Source organism: Gordionus sp. m RMFG-2023, chromosome 1 (assembly GCF_954871325.1).
Source record: "Gordionus sp. m RMFG-2023 chromosome 1, tfGorSpeb1-WG-v2, whole genome shotgun sequence".
NCBI classification, from domain to species: Eukaryota; Metazoa; Nematomorpha; class Gordioida; order Chordodea; family Parachordodidae; genus Gordionus; species Gordionus sp. m RMFG-2023.
Window position 1 is genome coordinate 37,894,319 of NC_088775.1, and position 26,742 is coordinate 37,921,060.

Genomic DNA, 26,742 nt, shown 5'->3' on the forward strand with positions numbered 1-26,742 from the left:
GAAAATATTTTTTTTTAAACAAAAAAAGATATAATTAATTAAAAAGTTTTTTTTTAAAAAAATTTGTTTTTTTGGTTAGCACGTGCGGCGTGTTTGAGTTATTTGGTATTAGGAATACATTGGTAAAAAAGGAATTAAAATTAAAAAGTTTTTGTTTGAGTTTTTTTTTTATTTCCCCCCCTTTTTCTCTTGTTTATAATTTAATGGTCTGTGTATGTGTGGAATACTGTAAAAGGAAATAGGAAAAGTTTAAAATGTGTTTATGTTTTGGAACGCAATCATGGATTGATTTTGTTTTTGTGTATGAAGTGAATTTTTTTTAAGGAAAATTAAATTATAAAAGTGTTTAGTTAATTTAAATTTTTTTTTGTAAACGATTTTTTTTTTAAATTATAAAATTTTTTTTTTTTTTCAATTAAATTCCCCGAAATATTAAATTATACTTCTTTTATAAATTGAAGTTTTTGTTGTTATAAAGTCAATTTTTTTTACAAGAAATCATTACTACCATTTTCTGTAAACTAAAATAAAGAAAAGGTTCACGTATATCCTTGAACCAGATATCCACAAATATTTTATCACCTTCGAGAAATGGAAACAATCTCACGACTTGTGGACCTTGGAGATTTCTATCTCCAGGTCACATTAATCAAGAAGCACGATGGTATGACCCTGGGAGAAGGACGCCGGAAGGAAAATCAGCCACCGACATATGGGATTAGACGGAAAAAATGTTATAATTGTCAGGGAGAGGGTCATCTTAGACATCAATGCACGCAACTACCCAGGAAGTTTAAAATGTGTTTATGTTTTGGAACGCAATCATGGATTGATTTTGTATTTGTGTATGAAGTGAATTTTTTTTTAAGGAAAATTAAATTATAAAAGTGTTTAGTTAATTTAAATTTTTTTTTGTAAAAGATTTTTTTTTTAAATTATAAAATTATTTTTTTTTTAAATTAAATTCCCCGAAATATTAAATTATACTTCTTTTATTAAATTGAAGTTTTTGTTGTTATAAAGTCAATTTTTTTTACAAGAAATCATTACTACCATTTTCTGTAAACTAAAATAAAGAAAAGGTTCACGTATATCCTTGAACTAAATATCCACAAATATTTTATCACCTTCGAGAAATGGAAACAATCTCACGACTTGTGGACCTTGGAGATTTCTATCTCCAGGTCACATTAATCAAGAAGCACGATGGTATGACCCTGGGAGAAGGACGCCGGAAGGAAAATCAGCCACCGACATATGGGATTAGACGGAAAAAATGTTATAATTGTCAGGGAGAGGGTCATCTTAGACATCAATGCACGCAACTACCCAGAAAGTTTAAAATGTGTTTATGTTTTGGAACGCAATCATGGATTGATTTTGTTTTTGTGTATGAAGTGAATTTTTTTTAAGGAAAATTAAATTATAAAAGTGTTTAGTTAATTTAAATTTTTTTTTGTAAACGATTTTTTTTTTAAATTATAAAATTATTTTTTTTTTTCAATTAAATTCCCCGAAATATTAAATTATACTTCTTTTATAAATTGAAGTTTTTGTTGTTATAAAGTCAATTTTTTTTACAAGAAATCATTACTACCATTTTCTGTAAACTAAAATAAAGAAAAGGTTCACGTATATCCTTGAACCAGATATCCACAAATATTTTATCACCTTCGAGAAATGGAAACAATCTCACGACTTGTGGACCTTGGAGATTTCTATCTCCAGGTCACATTAATCAAGAAGCACGATGGTATGACCCTGGGAGAAGGACGCCGGAAGGAAAATCAGCCACCGACATATGGGATTAGACGGAAAAAATGTTATAATTGTCAGGGAGAGGGTCATTTTAGACATCAATGCACGCAACTACCCAGGGATCGTGTACCTATGGGGGTGTTATCGGAGAATCCGCGGGGAGAACCATATGAGGGACAAAAGAGGATATATAACGAGATGAATGTGTAGCAGCCGACAACTTCTGTTCTTATGGGACCGGTCATACCTGCTGATAGGCGTCCTCCGAAAAGACCAAGTTATAATGATGGAGTGCCACAATTAGGGGAATCTCGCGGACATCGAGAGGTAGATATGTTGCAGAGAGCTATGGCTACTATAGCTACTGAGGTTCTACCGACGACTAGTGCAGGGGATTTTTGGAGCAGTCCCATGTCGGCTTAGGGTGAGGAATATTCATTTAACATGAAGGTGAGCATGAACATTTTTTTTATACATGTAAAAAAAAATTTTTTGTTTATCGACATGCCCTGATCCCATAAAGGGGTGGCATGTCGTATTTGTAAATACGTACATTTTATATTTTTTTGTTTACGCGAAATGCCAATCAACCGATTAAAATAAGGTTGATTGGATAGAAAAATTAGATGTAATATAATATATGTTAATATTATTTTTTTTTAGTGGATAATTAATTAATTTTTATAAAAATTACGGATATTATGAATTTTCTTTTGAATAAAATTGTTGGATTTATATTGTAGTTTTATTTGTCTTTTGATTTGATAATTTCCTATAATCCTTGACGATTCGTTTTTTAGAAAGTTTGATTAAGTTTCTAGGATTTGGTTGGGGTAGATTTTAGATAGGTTTTAGTTTGTGTTTGTAGGTTTTTTTTTAGTTCTCTCATTAGTTTACTAATGGGAAGAGTTGTTAAACCATTTTAATACATGAGGAATATAATCTAAAATGTGTTTGAAATAATGCAAAGCATCCATAGCATTTTTTGGGACTATATCAACCATAGTTAATCTTTTAAATATAGTTATTCAGCTAATAAGGCATCATAAGATACTTTAACATCTTCATGATAAAAATTTAACAAATATTTTTTTTTCCTATCACTATCTGAAAAAGGTTGAAAAGGCTTTTGTGAAAGTAATATTTGCAGATTGGTAAGAGCTGCATGATGAATTAAAAACCATTCATTTATTTGGGTTAAAAGTGTATCTAAGAGAGGGGACATTTGTTTTATAATACTCTTCTACTGATCTATGTTAATGTTTTGACGATGAGCTTGCCTTGCTGCAAGTCGAGGAGACAAATATTAAACACGTATAGCTCTGCTTTTAACTCAAAAATAACATATAAAATATGAAATTCTTCATCAACATTAACCCTAATTTCCTTGAGTTCTAATAAAATGCTCTTTGCCATTCTCATCTTCTTAATCAAGTCAATGTCATGTTTTTGAAAAATATTACATAAAATAATTGTATAATTAAATAATAGGGGAGACCGGGGCGAATTGTCCAAAAAAAATTGAGAGGCTGTGAAAATTAGGAGAAGTAACTTATCAAAATAATTTTAATGTTATTTTATTCTTTATATAATTATCTACGGTAGAAATTAATATCTAATAAAAAAATATATAAATTTTAAAAAAATGATAATTTAAATTTTATGTCCTTTCACGTTACTTGTCATAGCGCTTCTTTATTTTTAGATTTTTAAAAAAAATTTATATAAAAGTGTTGATTCTAAGTAAATAAATAAAAATAAATTGTCAAATATGTTAAATTTATTAGGGTTCATCTATATCACATATGTCGCCCGGAAGTACTTGTTGTCACTTAAATCTGTTATATAATTACTAAAAATAAGTCAATCATCTTCATATTGTCACTAGTGGTCCTAGACAAACTAGTGGCTTCTAATGTTTTTATAAATTTAGTTGGATTTTTTTTATTCAAATTAATCCTTGCTTAAAAATGGCTAATACGCACCCCGCTAAAACCTTTCCCAGGTCTTCACAATTAATTAAAATATAATTTTAAGATATTAAATTACCATAAATTGTGTCAATAATTTTATATATGATAAAATGGAAATTTTTTATCATTTAGAATTAATATTAAGTCCAAACAACGAATATAAAAAAAGTAAAAAAGTTATTAGTGAAAATGTAAAATTTTAAAAAGTTACTTTGGGTATTGAAATTTAAATTTGCATTTAAAATTTTTCATGAGCAATTTTGTCCGAAACATTTTTTGACCTACTTAAGCACCTTATTAAAATACATATTTGGCTTAAATTTCAAATCTTAAACTTTATTAATTTTTAAATTATTAGAGAAGGAAATACCTACCCCGGGAACACATTATATTTGGTCTCCCCTACATTCTAATGAGAAAAAAAATTTGGAATAAGCATTGAATCCAATAATTTTTTCTTGCTTCTGAGGAAATATTTCTTACAGGCCATTGTGATATTTCAGTAAGAGCATTAATAATCGGCTCTTCTAACTACATAAAAGCTGTTACTGCTTGATGGCGGAGAATCTATCTCGTTGGACAAGCTTGCAATTTATTTCTCCCTGTTGGCCTAGGAGTTTCACAAATAATTATTATTTGACTAGAAATTTGAAAATGGTAGATAAATATTACGACGTCAAAAATTTGAAAATAATAGGTAAATATTATGCCAAGGAAAACTTGAAATCGAAATTAATTGATAAAATAATTTAGTATATGAATGTGATAAATAAATATAATTAAATATATATTTAATATGAGATAGGAATAAATATTAACAAATATAAATTTATATAAACAATAATATTTTCAAAAAATATATCCGGCATCTGCATTTTTTGGCTTTGACCTGCCCCCCCCCCCCGCTGCGTACGCGCCTGCTTGAAAATTAAATTGGCTATCTTTGATTTAAATTTTATTCAAATTTTCTAATTAGTTTATATACAAAAAAAATGGAAAAATCTATAGTTTTATGATCCTCTTCTTCTAAGTATTCTGCAATTATAATGTTTCTCACCATAATGCTATATCATAATATATATACATAAAATTCTCTAAAAATCACAGAATAGGTTTTCTACATATGGTGGAATATATTTCCAAACAATTTTAATAAAAAGGGAATGATTCTTAACGTTATTTCCAAATTTAATTTAAAATTTCTGAGTATATCTTTTTTTTATAAAATTTTGTCATGGTATTCCAAATGTAAATTATCGAAAATTTACGCATTTCCGCTTTGTGTTAAAATTTTGATTGCATTAATGTGAATTAATAAATGTTGATAATTATATTTTAAGGCAAGGATATTGATAATAATTATTAGAATCTTGTTGATTAGTATGAAAAGATTGGTTACAATTATTAGAATATTGTTGTTTGGGGATGAGAAATATTTTGATAGATATTCTGACATTTGATTTTATCATAAGGCGATGGATTACGATGGGGAATAAAATTGGTGTTTTTTGCTATCAAGTATTTTTTAAATTTCTTCTGTGTAATAACTTTAGAATCGTATTCGGATAATATGATTTAATCTTCGATTAACAATTTGGTTCTAAGTTTCTTTATTAAGCGTTTATTAATTGTCCCTTAAAATTTTCATCAAATTTATATTTGTTTTTTTATTAGATCTTTTAGATTGTTAAAATAATCTATAGTAGATTCGAAGGTTTTTTGAAATGAGTTAAAGAATTTAAACACAAAAATGGGATTCGGTTTCTTCTCCCGAGTTTCTAAAAAAAATTATTAATTTAATTTAATATTATCGATTATTAGTTTTTTTATTTATCTCTAACGCTTACTAATAAAATATTATTTTTTAAGAGCTTGGATTTGTTATATATAAAATAAAAAAGTGATTGATTTTGATTTTTAAAATATTAATAGGTTTATTGTTCTTATTCGTCATTAAGAAGTGTAATATAATAGTAAGTAGATATCTGCAAATTTTTAAAAAAAAATTTAGGTTCGAGTTAGGTCGAGTCCAATAATTTTTTAAAAATTTCGGGCTAGGCTACGTCGGGCTTAAATTTTAAAATATATCATTACATTTTGCCAAATAAATTGATATATTTTAAAATTCTTGCAAGAAACAAAGCGCTAATATTTTTTATTTATAATATTTAAATAAATTCAGGCCTGGCTGGGCGAACAAATAATTTTTATTTTGGGTCGGGCTCTTCGGGATAAATAAAAAAAATTTCGTTTGGGATCGGCCGGACTGGACAAATTTTTTTAAAAAATTCGGGGGGCTTGAAAAGGCCCGATGCAGATCACCAATAGTTTGATAGATAGTGATAACGCCATAATGTAAAAAGATATTATATTTATTTTTATGATATTGCCAGCCATTGGGTTTGTTAAATAATTAGTTAATCAGTATTACAATTTCTTCCTTGTTCCATAAATATCTCATTTACTTATATGCTTCTTGAACGTTCTAAAGCATATAAGTTTTTCCTTTTAACAAATAAAATACAGTATTTCATTACAACCCATTTATAAGGTTATGGAAACCGTCGAAGATTTATAAATCCAAGAACAAAAGGCCAAAATGGCAAATATTTTGCTGCTAGATTTTTGTTACATATGATACGGGGTAACTAAAAATAATTATATCATTGAATAACTTTATTATTAGATTACAAAATCAAAAAAATCCAAGCTTATATAATAGTTTGGGAGCTATTTAATTTTTTTCGCCAACGTTTTAACTTTAATAAGTAAATATTTCAAATTTGGTCAAATAATGTATTTTAATAAAATGAAGAGGTTTGGACAGTTATCACACCATTTTTGAAAATGAATTTAAAAAAATATATATAAGTTTAAATAAATAATAAAAAATTATGCATAAAATTTTATTGCAACTATATATTTCTAATATTATAGACAAATTATTGTTATATCTGCTTAGGAAACATGGAAGAGACATTTACTTTTTTTTACCCCAGTTGTCATCCCGTCCTATTCTCCCGTATACTGAATCATAAAAAAAAATAAACTTGAATAAATATCTTCGACCATCTTAACGTCATCTATACCGATATTTGGGGTAATTTTGTCATCATTCCCGTTCCCTTCGACATTTTCGGCGCTCATTCTCTTGGCAGATGGTGGTATATTATTGACTTTGGCCTTGAAAATAATAATGAGGATGGCACCGAGAAGGGGTGTAGTTCGCAGGCCCCAAACCCATGTGCCCGTCGCGTGGGCTAACCAGGAAGAAAATATGTAGCCTAGCCCGCTACCCACGGGGATGGCGAAGTAAAAAAGGCTGAGGCAAATCAATCTAGCATCGTTACTATTATTGTTGGCGTTGGTGGGCGGGAAAAGGTCGGCAAATATTGTGGGGGCCACGGTGGAATAACTGGCTTCGCCGAGACCCACTAGAGATCGCAAAAGTAAAAATGCCCAAAATCCTGAGGCTGTCACAAAGGAGGAGGCCAAGGTGGTGAGGCACCAAACGGAGACACCCGATATTATTATGTTCTTGCGATCGCGTCTATCCCCGAGGTAACCAGCGATCGGAGCGAACAGCATGTAACAGCATACGAACACTGTCTGGATGAGACCAGCTGATCGGTTGTCCAAACCAAAAAAGGTCTCCAAGTCTACAAGAACAGAAGCAACGGCGTAGCGATCCGCGTAATTCAGAAGATTTATAAAGCATAATATGAGAACGGTCACGTAGGTCGGTTGCTGAAAAAAATGAGTGAATGAACGAAGTAAATTCATCTCCAAAATGTTATTATCATTGTATATTTTATACAGACTAGGGCAATCAGTTATTGTCACAATTTCGTAGGCAATAAAAATTCTGGACTATTTGAATTAGAGGCGATAGAAGATGGAGTATATTGTGAGAGTTAATACCGGGTTCCATAAGAGAGTTCAAACGTATCCTGGTCAAATTCAATGAATGTATGACTAAAAATATTGTAAATACTATACGGAAGGCGACGTTGTAAATAAAATTGACAATAAATGTAAATGCCATGACTAATTGTATAAATACTTTTAAAAATGTGTTATATTTATTTATTATAATAGAGTTAAAATTATATAATAGAGAAACTTTATACTAATTAAATGATCTTTTTTATTTATTAGTTGCAAGTTTTTATATTGTTTAATTAAATTCCATGTGAATTAATTAATAATTATAAAAAGAAATGGTAATGGCATTCAAATGAAAATATGTGATTATTTATATTTACTAAATGGATTGAATGAATACCATGATTCCTTGATTATATTTTTGAGATTTATCTGGGTGGTATATATTATAGAGGCCAGCTAAATCAATTTTTTAACCTTGACACCTCGAGATGGCAATTTTTTTGGATCTAAGCGCTTCACGGCAATTGGAAAAACAACGTAAAGGAAAAGAATCTCAAACTCAAAATATTTATTTTATTCTCTATTTTAGTGTTATGCATTAAATTATTATTCAGCAATTTTGATAATTTAATTATGTTTATTTATTTTATTCTATTTATTACAAAATATGCTATGGAATTAGTAACTATTTCTCTTTCTTATTTTTTAAATTCATCTTAAAATTGCTTCTGATATTTGGGAAGAATAGTAAAGAAATATAGCATTAATATTTTCAGGCCTGGGTCGGGTCCATATTTTAGATAATTCTTCAGTTGAACAGGACTATATATATTACTGCTAAAATTTTTCTTTTACATTCTATTAATAAAATTAGAAAATCATGCTTTTTTTTATTAAATATTTAGAACTAACAAAAGAAGCAAATTTTAATATTGGCATAAGATTACTTTATAAGGTTTAGTAGTATGAACAACGCTGCGTTGCAGACGCAAATAATAAATTTCAAATGGTAGCGTGTAAATTAATTACATTTCCGTTTTTTCTGTTTTGCGCTTATAAACATTTAAAAAACGCAATATGATTTGCTATTTGTGGGATGTATATTGGCTCGACTCATTCCTAAACATAGACTAAAAGCAAAAGAAAAATTATTTCAAAAATATAAATAAAACGAAAAAACAAAAAAAACGAGATAATAAATATGAAAAATAACAATACCAAATACTTAAAATAAGCCAAATTAGGTTGTTCTGGTTCAAAAACTATTTAATCTAGACTAAACAGCAATTAAGTATCAAAATTAAATCGAACCAGGACACAGCCTTAAGTTCCTATAATGTTAGAAATATATAATTTATCTTCATTAGGTAGAAAAATGAAGGATGGAGAAGGTCCATGATAATACAGAAAGCTAACTTGTGCCTTTTATGCTATTTCATTTTTATCTACAACGCTAACCACCAAATTATTGTACAAACAAGTTATGACATTAATTCTATTCAATCTAAATTTCCTATTTTGATAAGGAATATTTTCCACTTTACCTCCGTGAGCATTTGAATAAATTATGTTTCAATAGTTCACAGACCTAGTGGAATAGCCGTATGTATATGTCAGTTATTACGTATGTCTTATTAAATCTTTTAAGCAAGTGAATTTCTTCTTAATTCGAATGTTACAAATAATATTTAGATATTTGTAGCATATCTCCACCTATAATGACTTTTTTATCGTTAAAAAATTGAAAAAATTAAATAACTTTGAAAAACAATGGTTATCCCAACCTAATATTTTTCAATATAAATTTATATTGATTTTAATAAACATATAAAACAATTTTTAAAATATTTTATGCTTAAGTACATATTAAAATCTAACCCTTACTTTCTCCGGAATGGAAAAAACACCTGAGATATTTTAAAAAAAAATTAAATTATAAACTTTATCATTTATTTTAAATTTCTTTATTTTTATTGGATTTTTCATTAGGAAGGACGTCAATTTTTAGCTTTGACCCGCCATATCTTCGGAACTAATTGAGTAAGAGCGTAAAAAATTAAATTGCATAGGTTTGACTAAACTGCAAATGCCTAGGTAAACTGCAAATGTTAGGTAAATATTTGATATATACTCAATTAATTGAAATGAGATTCATCTTCTTATGATATAAATAACTTATAAAAATTAAATTATTAGATATATTCAATAATAAAGAGATATTCATTAATAGTTGTATTTTCTTTTATCTCTTAATAAATAGTTTAAATCCTTTAATATAATTATATTAAAAATAATTATAATTACATTTTAAATTTCAAGATATTACCGTAAGATGGTGTATTATCATACAATTTAGTAATAAATATAATATTAAGAGTCCGACAGACCAGGAACATCGTTAATAAAATATGGGCCTAGCCGGTGGCCATAAAATATTAATGCTATACTTTACTATTCTTCCCTTTTTGCCTGATCAAATATCACAAACAATTATTAGATGAATTTAAACAATAAGAAAAGTTTTTAAGAGTCAGGAGGTGGGAAATCATACCATAGCATATTTTGTAATAAATAAATTTAAAAAAATTAAATTATCAAATTGCTGAACATTTACGAATAAAATGAATATTTTGAGCTTGAAATTTTTTCCCTATACGTTTTTTTTTAATTCGGACTATGAGTCGCCTAGGTCTAAAAAAATTTGACCTCTCGGGCAGACTTTCTTAAAAGAAATTGATTTTGCTTGTCTCTTATAATATATACCACCCGGATAACTCAATTTCAATCAAGATCAAAGGAATAATTGTATTCATTCAATCCCAGAAAAGGGGAATTTAATACATGCATTCGAATTTTTCTCCTCGTTGCATAATTTTGTTAGTATTAGATCTTCATGTGTGATGGTACCCTCCTACCTAACTTAAGTGTAAATAATATTTGTGTCTTATAGTATAAGTTAAATGCTATTGACTAGGGTTGGCCGATTTAGATCAGATTTAAATCACCTCGATTTTTTTTTAAAAATCAATGATTTAAATCAAAATTTAAAATAGCGAAAGATAAGGGCTCAGATAAGCAAATCTAAAATAAATAACCAAATTGCACTAGTAATTACCACTTGTTAGACAAAATAGTTTATGTTTTATTTCATTTTTTGACATAGTAGAAAAATAACTGCTGATCCTAATCGCAATGGTGAAAAATTATTTAATATTCTAAATATAAAACAAAACTAATATAAAGAATCTACACATATTTTAAAATTTATTTTATCAATATCGTAGACATTGGTATTAGAATTTAATTGCTTAAAAAAACAAATTTTCCAGCCTTTTCTGTTCCTAACCAATTCCTAAGCTTCGAGTAAACAACTCCCTACGAGAATACTATCTTGACTGAAGCGCATGGTGAAAATGCAATAAATAGTTGTTTTATGATTTTTAAAATATTTACATCCTTTAGAAAATTTCCTTGAGCCATCCACCATTCAATAGGGTTTCCTTTATTTACTATATTATCCGAAAACATAATTTTAGTAAATAAGTCTGATCTTGCTTGAAACTTTACCAAGATAGATAAAATGTCAGTGTTCCGCATTCCAATTGCCGTTTCCATTTTATTGGTTGTTAAATTTGAATGATATTTCGGATTTAATCGGTAGGATAAAAAGTGAGGAGTTAAAGCTTGATTGTATCGTTTAGGAAATGATGAAAGTTGATAACTACTTATTTTTTAACATGTAAGGAGGTGAAATTTTGTCGAATAATATACTATGTCTGAAATATTTGATTTATTTCTTTCTAAAATTTTTAAACATTTAGCAATTGGTTTTAAGATTTCAATATCCTCAGCAGCTCTTTTGAGTGTAATATTTCAATTTTTTAAAAAAGCAATATCGATTTTATTTTGATTGCTTTCACATATTAAATTTTTTTTATCAATTCAGTTATATAGGCATCTAAACTATCTATTCTGAGTTCCAACGAACATCATATGGAGTGACAAGAGATCGCCCTCCCTCTTGTTTCAGTTTGAAACTTGCAAACTGATTTTTTGAAATACTTTACCATGCTAACTATTTGTTCCCATTTTCCAAATCTTTTGATAGTAGACTTAAAAAATGAGCACTACACCCATAGGTTATTATATAATTTTGAATTATTTCTTTTCAAATCCTCCATCATTTTTGTCATATTAGCTGCATTGATCGGCTCTTTATTTGAAAAATATCAAATTACAACATATACCATTATTTAATATTTCAGCAATTTCCTGACGTGTTCCCTTGAGCATTAGTACTTTACTTGCTGTTGTAGTTTTGTATTTTTGTAATATATTTATATATATATATAATATTATATATGAAATGTCAATCAAAAGTGATCTTTTGAAGTGAGTTTTTTTTTAGTGGATTTTTTAATTATTTTTATTGTAACAAAGGATAACGGTTTTTTGTTAGGAAGCTTGGTCTTCCAGCTGAGGGTATGTCAATTTTTTTAATTATGATTATTTTTTGATGTGTTATTTTATGAATATATTCCTGATTGGATATATATACATTGATGATAATAAAATAATGTTCTTGATATATGTTGGTTCAATTGTTTTTTAATGTTGCCGATGGCTTCAGGATCCGAAGATATGGATTAATAATAAACACAACGCAATGTAAATTAAGTAAAAGTTGTTTTTATATCAATGATTTAAATAATGATTTAAATTGTTGATAAGGAAATTAAAGGATAAGAAATGTAAGACCAGTAAAATTGCATGTTAAAGATACAAATTAATTTATAAAAATTTATAAAATGAGATATGTATGTTGGTCCAGCGTCTACATGGCAGAAAATTTAATGGAGGCAAACCCCCCTACAAAATATACAGTGATATTAATAAAAATAATCTTATAATAAGCTTCCATTTATAATCACACAACAAATTTTTTTTACTTCCTTTCAGTCCTATTTAGGCTAGAAAAAATAATTAAATCTCTAATTCTTGCTAATAATTGAATTGAAAAGCTGTTTGGGTAACTCCTTTGGGATTAATTAGAGAAGAAAATATAATTTGGGAATCTTCAATAACTTTGAATGTTTGCTAATTATTAAATAAATAATTTGTTAAATTTTAAATGATTTATTATACTCTTATTGAAATTTATATTAAAATTGATCATATATATATGTTAACCTCTATACTTTTAGGAAATTAGCAAATAAGAATAATATTAATATTTTACGTGTGAAATTGTAAAATATTATGCTAAAAAATAATAAAAAGGCTTAAAATTTAAAAAGAAAAAAATTTATAGTTTCTTATTATTTGTTTCTTTTTAATTGACATTTATCAGAATAAAATCAAAATCGTATCAATTATTGAATTTAAAAAGAATATAATTCAAGTGAAAAACTACCCCCCAAAAATCAATGTCTCCAAAAATTAATGTCTACCCCCTCAAAAAAATATCAACCCCAAAAAATACCTACCCACCAAAATGCCAAAATTTTGGAGACATTTGTCTCCTACCCACCCCGGCCATGTAGACATTGTGTTGGTCCATTTTTAGTCCAGTTCTAATTAATAGGATATATTATGATGAATAGTCCAATTCTATTAATGTTTAAATATTATTAATTTGGCTGTGGTCAATTGAAGTTGTAAAAATTTATATAAAATATTTGAGTGTTTAATATAGTGCTCATAAATTGAGTGATCAGAAAGGGAAATAATTTTGATAAAATTTTGGTATCATACAAATGAAATTATAGTTACTGAGGTAATCTAAAATTAAAAGGGAACTCATTACAATTATTAGTATTGTAAATTGAATTTTAACCTTATTTTGAAGAGATTGGTGGGTAAGTTAGTGTCATAAATAGAACTAAATTTGAAATAAAGTTTGTAGGTGAGTTGGATACATAATATCAAATGATATGTTAACATTGGTTTAATTGGAATTAGACATATATAATATGTAATATATATATATGTGATATATTTGATGGGAATTAAACATATAATTGTGATGGATAAATATATACATATGTGATATATTTGAGGCTTAATTGAAATTAAATATATATTGTATTTAATTGTAATAGATAAATATATATGGGATATATTTGAAATTTAATTTGAATTAAATATATAAAGCATTTAATTGTCATCAATATATATGTGATATATTTGAGGTTTAATTGGAATTAGACATATAAAATATTTAATGGTGATTGATAAATATATATAATATATTTGAGTTTAATTTGAATTAAACAGAAAAAGTACTTAATTTTAAGTGATAAGTATATATAGGTGATATATATTTAAATGTAAATTAAATGTTATCATTGTTGAAACATATATGATTATTTATTGTTAAATGCTAGAGGTGATGCATTTTACAATTAAATAAATTTTTTGAATGTAAAGTTATAATTAAGATTGTTTGAAATGATAATTTATAAAACTTTTAAATTCAATTTTTTTTTCATTTTTATTAGATTTTACAATATTACCTGTCCAACAATTGTAATAATATTTCTGTCTTTATTTTATTTTAACAATTAAAATTTTTTTTTTGAAAATCAAAATATTCTATTTAGTTACATGTAATTTATATAGTTTTCATGCGATTATGCCATTAATTATGAATACATAACAAAATTGTAGTTTTATGTAATATATGTAGTTTTTATCAGTCACCAAAATTATATTTTTTTTATGTTTACCAATGTTCAATGATTATGTTAAAAATATTACATCTGATGATTTTTTTTTAAATCAAAAATTTTTTAAACAAAATATCACATTAATTACGTATATGTAAAGGAATTGTAGTTATATATAATATATATTTTGATTGCTAATCTTTGATAAAGAAATATATGTCATATATGTTTCATTTAATCCCTTATATGTTTCATTTAACCCATTATATGTTTCATTTAACCACTGAGGTGTTGGAGATGAAAAATGGTGTAAATTTGGAGCAGTGATGACCAAGAGCTATGACTCAATGAAAAGGCCTGAAAAGATTATGAGAAGATGATATCAAATAACTGATGAGAAATGAAGCGAATTTCGGGAAAATTATATGAAAAATGAAGAATATCTTAGAAAATAAATTATATATTTTTTAAAAAATGTAACACGTGGTTTCTGAAGGGTGGGCGTGTTGTAATTTTGTATTTTGGTTATATATTTATATATATATAATGTTATACATGAAATGTCAATCAAAAGTGATTTTTTGAAGTTTTTTTTTAGTGGATTCATTAGTATTGTAACAAAGGATAATGGTTTTTTGTTAGGAAGCTTGGTCTTCCAGCTGAGAGTATGTCATTTTTTTTATTATAATTATTTGATGTTATTTTATGAATATATTTCTGATTGGATATTATTATATATTGATGATAATAAAATGATTTTCTTGCTATATGTTGGCTCAATTGTTTTACTTGCAAGATAATATTAAACTGAAATTTAAAAAAACGATATTTTACAATCTTAGTTAATTATTTAAATAAAATTTGAAATATTTGGTTTAAAATCGCGATGTGCATCAAAAAAATCGCGATTTAAATCAAAAAATCTATTTTGTTAAAAAAATCACGATTTTTGCAACCCTACTATTGATTCTAGTCATCTATTTTGCGTCTCTAGCCTCTCACATTTTGGCGTGCATAAAAATGGAATGGAGGCGGGGGTAATAATCTGGGTTTTATTTTGACTATTGTTCGTAATTGCCCAAATCAGTAAATGTCAATGGTACGGATTCCTCTGAACCGAACCTTGGTGGTTTCGTCCATAAAATCGGTTCCGTGGCTGGGTTGTGATTTGTAACATATCTCCAATTTTGGACAGGTATAAAATTATATATTGTCTTTTTAGAATAAAATAATACATAATATTAAGAAGTTTCGGAATCTATTTATTCGCTTTACTCATATACAAACTTAGTTCCTATCATTGATATATTATATGTACTCAATTAAATTTTATTTACCATTAATGACGTTATAGTTTAAACTATGATATAAATGTTAAGTTTAGGAAATCCAAATAATTAGATAATTTCAAAATCTCTCTTTTTAAAATAAAATAATATTAAGAAGTTTCCGAATCTATTAGTTCGTATTCATATACAAAATTGATATGTTATAATACCAGGCGTGTACGAAACGGGGGGGGGGGGTGGGGGGTGGGGACAAATCCCTTCCCCCCAAAGCCAAAAAATGCAGATGCCGGATTATATTTTTCAAAAATATTAATGTTTATATTAATTTATATATTTGTTAATATTTATTCCTATCTCATATATATATATATATTTAATTACATTTATTTTTCACATTCATCTACTTTATTTTATCAATTAATTTCAATTTCAAGTTTTCCTTGGCGTAATATTTACCTATTATTTTTAAATTTTAGTGGCGTAATATTTATCTAAATTTCTAGTCAAATAATAATTATCCCTGAAACTCCTTGTCTAACAGGGAGAAAGAAATTGCAAGCTTGTCCACCGAGATCTAGTCTCCGCCATCAGGCAGTAACAACTTTTATGGTGTTAGAAGAGCCGATTATTAATGCTATTACTGAAATATCACAACTTGAAAGAAATATTTCCTCAGAAGCAAGAAAATTATTGGATTCAATACTTATTCCAAATTTTTTTTCTCATTAGAATGTATTATTTAATTATACAACTATTTTATGTAATGCTTTTCAAAAACATGACATTTTAAGATGAGAATAGCGCAGAGCATTTTATTAGAACTCAAGCTAATGTTGATTCATATTTTATATGTTATTGTTGAGTCAAAAGCAGAGCTATACGTGTTTAATATTTGTCCCCCTCGACTTGCAGCAAGCAAGCTCATCGTCAAAACATTAATAAAGGATCAGTAGAAGAGTATTATAAAACAAATGTCCCCTCTCTTAGATACATTTATAACCCAAATAAATGAATGGTTTTTAATTCATCATGCAGGACTTACCAATCTGCAGATATTACTTCCACAAAAGCTTTCCCAACCTTTTTCAGATGGTGATAGAAAAAAAAAATATTTGTTATTATCATGAAGATGTTAAAGTATCTTATGATGCCTTATTAGCTGAATAACTATGGTTGATACAGTCCCAAAAAATGCTATAGATGCTTTGAATTATTTCAAACACATTTTAGATTATATTCCCAATATATTATTATGGTTATATAAATATTAGAAACTCTCCCCATTAGCAAATTAATGAGAAAACATTCTCTTTTTTAAGAAGAATAACAGAGCCCTGCAGGCCCCAGATTTTTTTTCATAATTTTTTTTTGGCCCGACCCGGTTATTTTTCAAAAAATTTTTAGGCCCAGCCCGGCTTCTTTGAAAATAAAATTTTCAGGCCCGGCCCGAATTTTTTTTAAAATTTTATTTATTTTTGATTTTTATAGCTAATAATGGCGATTTCAAATATTTGGTTTTAAAATATACAGCCCGGCCCGGGTATTTTTTTTAAAAAAATTTTTAGGCCCAGCCCGGGTGTTTTTTTTAAAAAAAAATTCGGGCCCGGCCCGAATTTTAAAAAATTAAAATACGGTCCGGCCTGGGGGCCGGGCCTGCCAAACTCTGAAAAACATACATATGAAATGAAGTACAACTTCTGAAAGTAGATTGAGTGGTTTGGATCTTTTGAATATTCATAGGCATTTAACGCCAAGCAAGGATGAGATAATTGAAAAATTAGCTCAAAATATACAAAATACAATTATTCCTAAGAAACCTTTTGTGATATTTCCAGCATTTGAATATTTTTATACTTTATATATAAATTTTAAAGACTAAAAATATTCAAATTTCAATTTTGGGTCATTGATTCATATGGTGGTTATATTTTTATTTTATAATTCACATTTATATTAGTTTTTCAATGCCGGTTTATATATATAATTTTTTTATAATTCACATTTTAAAATTGTTGTATTAGAAAAGTCCTAATAAATTTTTACTTAATATTTTTAAATAACTGTAATATTTCTTAAAAAATTATATTATCCCCCCCCCCCTCCCAGACAAAATTCCTGCGTACGCGCCTGTATAATACTATCCTTTTATTGTAAAATAAAGTAAAATTTATTTTGAAAAATCATATAAATGTAAAATTAATATATATTTCTTTAGAATTATGCAGAGTTGTTAAAGGATAAGATCAAAGGATCGACGATTCTGGATTCATCCTAATTTTGACAATTTATCCGGGATATTCTCTTAAATTGAGGATCGTGATCGAAATCATTTTGTTAAATATTCGACCCTTCGATCCTATTAAAAATTTATTTTTTTTACTTAAAAAGTATATAAACAAAATAAAAAAATTTTTAAAAAATCTACCTCCAACAGTGGCGCCCCCCCCCCCAAAAAAAAAATTTTGCGTAATTTTATTTAAAAAACGGGTTCAATTTAGAAATAAAATAATATATACGATATCAAAATTAAATATATTTTAAAAAACAAATAAGAATTTTCAATTTTAAATTATCATATAATTTAAAAATATATAGTAAAAATTATATGTAAAATATTAAATATATTGTAAATATTTTCTGGCATAGTTAAATTAGATATTTATAAATTTGATAATAAATTTTATATTGTTAAACTAATTAGATAGTTTTAAAAATTTTAAAAATTTTTTATTTTTAAATAAAAGAAAAATCGTTTATGAAATCTACGAGAAAGTAAAGGAGATCGCTAATATGTTTGGAATTGAAATGTTTAAACCTAGAGTAGTTTATAGACAGTCCAATCGCTTAAATATTGATGCATCTATGATTGTGGATTTTTATAAAATAAATATTTTTTTTCCCCTTATTGATACATTTTTATTTCAATTAAAGGAAAGATTTATTAGTAACAATTTATTTTAAAAAGATTTTATTTTCTTTTGCCGGTTGAGTCTGAATACACTTGAAACGCGAGGAGATATTAGGAAAATTTCAGAGTTTTATTCTGATGATTTATCAGTGATAAATTACTTTTGTGATGTCGAATTTTGGTATAAAAATCTTGACAAGGGTATTCTTTAAGACCAAAAAATGCTTTTCCAGGCCCTTTCCATATGTAATTGCACTTTAAATTCCCTGACTGATATTAAAACACTGCTTTTTATTTTAGCTACCTTAATTAATACCTGCACTAATGAAAGGTCTTTTTCAACTTTGAAAAGGTTAAAAACTTATTTAAGAAATAGATCGGTGAAAGCCGTTTAGATGGATTAGCCATTTTAAATATTTATAAGGAGATTATTCTAGATAAAAATTTGATTCTAAATGAATTAGCCAAATCTCAGAGAAAAGTAGACCTCTCTTTATAAATTCAAATCATAAAATTGCAATATGATTATAATATGTTCTTGGTCATTAAATTTTTATATGCAAAACTTAATTACAATTATTTATATATTTTTTATATTATATTATTTTTAATAAAAGTATTGCATTTGCAATAAGAATTATTTATATTTTGATAATTACTCATTTGTATTAATTATAATTGTTAAATTATATTTTTTTAAATACCGCAGTAACTAAGTGAAATAGATTATAAAAAATGATACAATCTATCGTGCATTGGGCCATGGTTCTAAAAAGGAATATCTATCAGAGGAATAAATTAAATCTTATTGAAATTATATTATTACTCTAAAATAAAAAATAATATAGTCACTGTTTTTATTTGTCTTATTTTATTATTCATATATTTGCAAATAAATAAATTTTTTAAATTTTAATATAGGTGTATTCAAAACCAAAAAGAATGGGTATGAACCCTGGGCATCTTTATATGTAGCCCATGCTTCTATTTGGTCTTTACATTCGGTACCACAGTTCAGTTTACTCTTTAAAAATTGGTTACAAACTGAACCGTGACTTTTGTTAAAAGGCCAATGATTAGGAAAGATCAAAAGGTTCAAGACCTGGCCATGTTGTGGAAAGGGTGTTGCTAAAAACTCTATCAACTGTATTTGCTGTCGTAAATGGTTTGCAATAGGTGTAAAGGAAAACATGCACCTTGCAAGTGTAACATTTGTTTGTAGAGAGTATGCAAATAGGGTGCAAGATGATGATGAATAGATTGATTTTGATATTGAAAATATTGTGACCTAATTGAGCATTTTCAAAAAAAGCAAACCAGCTTGCATTTTTATTCATTTATAAATTGTTCAATTTACGCAATACCATTTGAATTGCAAATGTTCAATTAGGTTGCAATATATAAACAATGCACTTAGCACAGATGGGGGCATTGACTCGGCAGTAGTGACAAGGATATAGAGATGTCTTCAATTCTAACCAATAAAAATGATTCCCTAGCCTTGTATGCATGCTAAAATTTGTATGAGAATGTTAGACATTGCATTCTGTCTAGTGGAAGAACATGAGAAATTAAGGCAGTCAGAGTTTGAAAAAATTGCTCTTATTTTAATCTGATCAAAAATTTTAATTTTTTATTTTGAAAACCAATAAAAACTCTGAAAACACACAAAGTCTGTTGGAAAGAACAGATGAGATTGATTAGATGAATAAGTAGGTCAACACAAGCAAATAACTGAAAGGAATGAAACATAATAATGGGCATGATGCCAATGAGAAAAAATAGACTGAGAAGGACAACTGAATGAATAGGAGTGACAAAAGAGAAGTTTATGTGGTAGATAGTGATATAAAAATGTTAGGCTAGGATAGTGGTGAGATGCCCAGGACCATCAAAAATGAAAGGGGATTAGAAGGGAAATTGGACTACCTGGAAAGTGGGAAATAAAAAAATTTTTTATTAAAATTTCAATAGTTTAAATATTTTCTTTCTTGAATCTCAGCTGATTTAACTTTTTTGTCAAACACATAGATTAAAGATGAATATAGTAAGCCATAAATATGCTTTGATCATCTTTTTAAAATTTATATATATCATGCAGCTTTTTTTACAAACCCTTAAGCCTATGATAATTTACCCCTCCACCCTAAAAAATACTTTACCCCCTATTTATTCTAAATTTTACCTCCCTACCCTCTTCTACAAAACAAAATTATTAAATAAATAAAATTAGATCATACTCACTACCTCCTTCAATTTTATTTATATGATTAGTCTTTATAACTATATATCCCCTCCAATCTCAATTATAATCTTGCCCTATACCCCTCTCCCATGATAGATGTCTGATATTTTATACTTTTTTTGGAATGCATAAAAAAATCTTTTAAGAGAACTTAAATAATATCAAAGTATAAAATTTGACTCAATTTAAAAATTTAAACCAAAAATATTTATAAAATTTAAGATAACACAGTATCAGATATATCCTAAAGAGAAAATGCCATTTTTGTAGGTGTATAAATATGTAGATTACATTTTATTAAAAATTAATTTTGGAAGTAATTAAAACTAAAAAAATTTATATTAAATAAAAAAAATGTAGGACAAATATCAAAATAATTTTATTAAAAATTCAAAAAAAAAACTTTAAAAATCAATATATTCAGAATTGTCTATTACTTCTATGTAAAACTCTAAATATTAATCTACATCTAATTTATTGTTAAAAAATATATAATTTAGTCATTATAAATTAACATTTACTACAATAGAAAATAGAATTAAGAATGAATTCATATTTAACATTTTTATTAAAAATGCAATAAAAATAGGTTCGGTGCTGAAATATTCCCACAGCTGATTTTGAGTGAAAAAAAAGATTTGCCTAACTTTGATCGTAAAGTCATTTGATCGTAAATTTTGTCCATTTTTTTCTGATTGGTCTATTTAATCGCGGTAAATTAAAATCATTTAAAAACATTATGCTTAATACTGTAGCTGATAATTTAAGACTATTTTTTAAAAGAAGAAATGAATCATTACAAAGTATGATATATTTAATTTGATTTTTAAAAAAATATTTTTTTAGAGTGACACAAAATCATCTAACAGCTGAAGGTATATTTAATACTAAACTTATCTAGATTACATACATTAATTTAGATAAAGATTCTCAGTGTAATATAGATCAGAATATTAGCCAACCCAGTAGCTCATCTAGTAATCAATAAGTAACAAACAAAATAATTATTTTTGAATAAACAAGCTAATACAATTCAACAAATACAACCACAACATATACAGCCCCAAATATTACTAGAGATAACTTTTACCCTCCAATTTCAAGTAACAAAAATAATTGTATAAATTAATAAACATTTTTTTAGATATATTAACAAATGTGGCCCAAATACAAAGTTTTGCATTTAACCACACTAATAATCAAACTACTTTTACAAGTAGATTACAAATATTTTTTTTAAAATATATTTTAATATAATTAGACTTGGAAGACATTAACAATGCAGGAATTTTATTAGACTTACATAATTCCAACAATGAAAATTTAAGTAAATAAATTATATTATTACATTTACATAATCTGATTATTACATTTACATAATCTGATTATAAATAATTTATATTTTGACACTGTAATTTTTAGATATACAATATATTCCAACTTCAAAAGGGAATTTGTGCTTGTATCATGATGGATAATATATAACAAAAGAAAAGAATATTCAAAATCTAATTACTCAATATAATTTAAAAATTATAAATAAATATTTATTTGTTTAAAACTTATGTATAATTATAATATAGATGTATAATAAAATATAATATTCTGACCAAATTATCAATTAATTTTATTTATAAGTTATAATTATCTAATAAATAATAAATTGTAATCATATTTATCCATTGCTTCCATTTCCATTATTTAAAGGAGTTCAAAATCAGTAGCTCTTCTTTCTTCATTATCTAATAAATAATAAATTTTAATCATATTTATCAGTTGCTTCTATTTCCATTATTTAAGGAGTTCAAAATCAGTAGCTCTTCTTTCTTCATTATCTAATAAATAATTGATATATGTTTATTAATAGGTATACTTTATTACACTAATCTGATATAAAGAATTAGAAAAATATTTCATTATTTAAGGAGTTCAAAATCAGTAGCTCTTTTTTCATTATCTAATAAATAATAAATTTTAATCATTTTTATCAGTTTATTAATAGGTATACATTGTAATCATATTTATAGTTGCTTCTATTTCCATCAATTAAAGGCATTCAAAATCAGTAGTTCTTCATTATCTAATAAATAATACATTGATATATGTTTATTAATAGGTATACATTATTACACTAATCTAATATAAAGAATTAGAAAAATATTTCCATTATTTAAAGGAGTTCAAAATCAGTAGCTCTTCTTTCTTCATTATCTAATAAATAATAAATTTTAATCATTTTTATCAGTTTATTAATAGGTATACATTGTAATCATATTTATAGTTGCTTCTATTTCCATCAATTAAAGGCATTCAAAATCAGTAGCTCTTCATTATCTAATAAATAATACATTGATATATGTTTATTAATAGGTATACATTATTACACTAATCTGATATAAAGAATTAGAAAAATATTTCCATTATTTAAAGGAGTTCAAAATCAGTAGCTCTTCTTTCTTCATTATCTAATAAATAATAAATTTTAATCATTTTTATCAGTTTATTAATAGGTATACGTTGTAATCATATTTATAGTTGCTTCTATTTCCATCAATTAAAGGCATTCAAAATCAGTACCTCTTCATTATCTAATAAATAATACATTGATATATGTTTATTAATAGGTATACATTACTACATTAATCTGATATAAAGAATTAGAAAAATTACGTGCATATAAATTCATATGAATTAAAAAATCGACCATTTTGACCTGAAATGGACAAAGGTACCATTTTACGATCAAAATAATACGATCAAAGGAGGCCCTCCCAAAATCAGTACCTCTTCATTATCTAATAAATAATACATTGATATATGTTTATTAATAGGTATACATTACTACATTAATCTGATATAAAGAATTAGAAAAATTACGTGCATATAAATTCATATGAATTAAAAAATCGACCATTTTGACCTGAAATGGACAAAGGTACCATTTTACGATCAAAATAATACGATCAAAGGAGGCCCTCCCAAAAAAAGAAATATGGTAAATACAAACAAGACACATTTAACATTTAAATTTAATAAATTTTAAAATATTTATATTATAATTTATGCAATATATATTTATGAATATTTAATTAAATATAAAATATTTAAATATATCTAAAGTAATATTTATATATTTATATAAAGTAGGCCTATTTATACGAATAATAAATTATTTGTTTTATAATCATTTATTCGATTCGTTGATAAATTGTTAAATAAATCTAACATTTGTCATTTCTATTTGTTGACCAGTCAATCTGGCAGGTGATGTTTGTGTTTAAAAAAATTCTAGCACAAATTTAAAAAAATTTTATTTACCACATTTTTTGAATCTCACGAAAAGTTTATTTTTTGAATCTTATAATAAATTATATTAAAAATTACATATATTACATCTCTACAATAATTATTGTTAGCTAGCCTAATTATGTTAGAGGAGAATGCTACTGATGAAATTATACTTGATGTTGAAGATATGAAAATTTCCTCACAAAAGAGAGCAATCATATGGGATCAATATCAAATCCCTAAAGACGGTGAAAAGGCTGCTTGCAATCAATGCAAGAGTATTATAAAATGTAAAGGCAAACCAACATCTCCTTTTAATAATCATTATAATAGGTTTCATTCACACTTTAATAAAAAAAATAATAAAATTGACATCTTTTTAAAGTCTACACCAAATTCTTCAAAAAAAATTAATTTTAAGGAAAATTTATTAAATATTTATAAATAATAGTATACCTTTTAAAATTACTAATTCAAATGATTTTAAAAATTTTATAAGTCTTGATTGTTCTGAAAAATCAATATGCTTTAATACTCTTAAATTGCATATGTATAATACATCTGCAGAAAAAGAACAGTTGGTAAAGGAAATAATATCTAAAAATAAAAGTCAGATTAATTTTTCATCTGACATTTGGACTAGCCCAACACAGGTTCCTTTTTTTAGGGCTAACAGCCTATTTTATTGATGATATTTTTAAATAAATAACATAATTTTGGATGTCAGTCGAATAAATGAAACACATTCAGGTGAAAATATATTTAAATCCTTTCTCAAAATAATTAATAATTATAATTTAGAGAATAAAAATTTTTATAAAACTTTAGATAGTGCAACTAATAATAAAACATTTATTGATACATTTTCTTTAAAATTTCCATTAATAAAAATAGGGCACATCTGATGTTTTGCCCATGTAATTAATTTAATATCCAAAGAAATTTTAAAAATTTTAGATCCTTCAATTCTAAAACTAAGAAACATTATTAGAATGATTCGTAATTCCCCTAAGAAATTAAATTTATTAAAAAATATATGTAGTTCCCTACACCCTCCCCTAAATTTTTTAAGACCAAAATTGGATTGTGAAATAAGGTGGAATAGCACCTACCAAATGATTGAAAGGGGCTTGTTGTTAAAGCCTGCTATAACAAAATTAGTTAATGAAGTAATAACTAATATTAAATTCTTCAAGAAAAACAAATATAAGAGGTAAACTAAAATTTATAATTAGGTTATAATATAATACTTTGATAATATATAGGAAGAATGGGAGCATCTTATAAAAATTAAAGCTATCCTATTGCCTTTATATGAAACTACAAATACCATTAATTGTAACCATATTTAATATGAAAAATATAAATAAAGACTCCTAAAAATATACTCACAAGTTTTATATGGTACAATTTTTTAATGTATTTTGACATAAAATTTATATTTAGTTTTATAATCTGCAAATTAAAAAATAATTTGAACCCAATTTTTTTTTCACCCTAATATTTAATCAAAAAATATTAATTTATAAAATTTTAATTGCCTTGTCCTAATCTCAGACTCATATTTTTTTTAATAAATAAGAATTAAAAACATTTTTTTATATTTATCTGGTTTCTTAAATTATAAGCCTCCTACAACTACAACTTTTAAGGCATTAATCTTTTTTGTTTAAATTTTATTTATTATACATGGATAAATACTGATATTTGTATATAATAACTGTCACAACGACAAGATTGTCATTGTGCATCAAAACCTAAATATAAAAATAGAAAACAAATATATATATATAAAAGGAAATTAATAATAATTAGGAATTACGAAATCATAAAATCAACTTTAATTCTTTATTCAAAATTATAATAGTAAACATCATAAAAAAATAAAATAAAATTAAATTAAAAAATTAAAAGTAAATTTTAGTTAAAATAATAATCCCCTTTTCGCATCATAATTTCTCCATTATATATCCTTTTTCTTTAATCAACATTTACATAGTCTCCCTAGCGAAGAATAACAAGTTCTACATCCTACTTGTTAAAACTGTTAAAGTATGAAAAAATCTACAAATCTCACACGTTTTTTTCTCATTTACATAGACGGGGATATTTTAATAAAACATTATTTTTTGTTTACGATTTGCATAATGCATTTTTTTTAAAGTAAAACTGCAACACCCTTCCACTTAAGTTAGACCCACCAATCTGCGAATAATCAATCTTCTTTCGATCTCGACTTATTCTTCTTAATTTTTGCTGTCTTCTAAGTTCTAACGAAGGCTTTGTCGCTTGAAATTTTTGAATTCTATCTGTCGCTTGTCACCCTGTGAAACGATCAGCTTTTTATTTCTGTAGGCCACTGACGAACTTGATAAAGGCTTGTTTTCCACGATCCACGCTTGATGAACGATTATCGATGCCATCCAGTTTCATCGTAACTTGTTTTCTATCATTCTCTTGTAATCCACGATTAGCTTTTTATCTCGATAAACGATTGATCTGCGATAAACGATGGTTTTCACGAATTCTTGTTCGTCTTGACCCTCTTTTATATCAATTTGCTTGTTTTCCCCCTTTCTCTTGTAATTGATTGGTTGTTGCCTCTAATTCTTGTAATCGTATCTATCTTTCAGACTTTCGGGTCTTCTACGACAGTTTGCCCTTGTTGAGATATCGGTTAATCACATCTAATCTACTTCTACCTAAAATAATCTATTTACATATC

General features: G+C 26.2%; 1 protein-coding gene and 1 long non-coding RNA gene across 4 annotated transcripts in view; both read right to left on the bottom strand.

Annotated features, from left to right (window-relative positions):
• LOC135922532 (protein spinster homolog 1-like) overlaps positions 1–21,348 on the bottom strand; it is a 33,825-nt gene extending 12,477 nt beyond the window's left edge. Inside the window, exons 1-3 of one of the 3 annotated variants that reach the window (XM_065456909.1) lie at positions 21,251–21,272; positions 15,249–15,501; positions 6,782–7,706 (exon numbers count right to left, since the gene is read on the bottom strand). In XM_065456909.1, coding sequence (XP_065312981.1) covers positions 6,782–7,514 — 733 coding nt within the window. In that variant the 5' untranslated portion in view covers positions 7,515–7,706; positions 15,249–15,501; positions 21,251–21,272. Of the gene's footprint in view, positions 1–6,781; positions 7,707–15,248; positions 15,502–21,166 lie in introns of all 3 variants that reach the window. The other 2 variants (XM_065456908.1, XM_065456910.1) reach the window with 2 other exon arrangements.
• Positions 21,349–22,418: 1,070 nt separating this feature from the next.
• On the bottom strand, positions 22,419–23,493 carry LOC135932086 (uncharacterized). Its single transcript, XR_010573282.1, has 8 exons — positions 23,365–23,493; positions 23,246–23,317; positions 23,114–23,194; positions 22,992–23,063; positions 22,860–22,940; positions 22,738–22,809; positions 22,611–22,686; positions 22,419–22,564 (listed from the first exon to the last, which is right to left on the bottom strand). It is a non-coding gene; the product is annotated as an uncharacterized LOC135932086 (long non-coding RNA).
• Between the last annotated feature and the right edge of the window lie 3,249 nt (positions 23,494–26,742).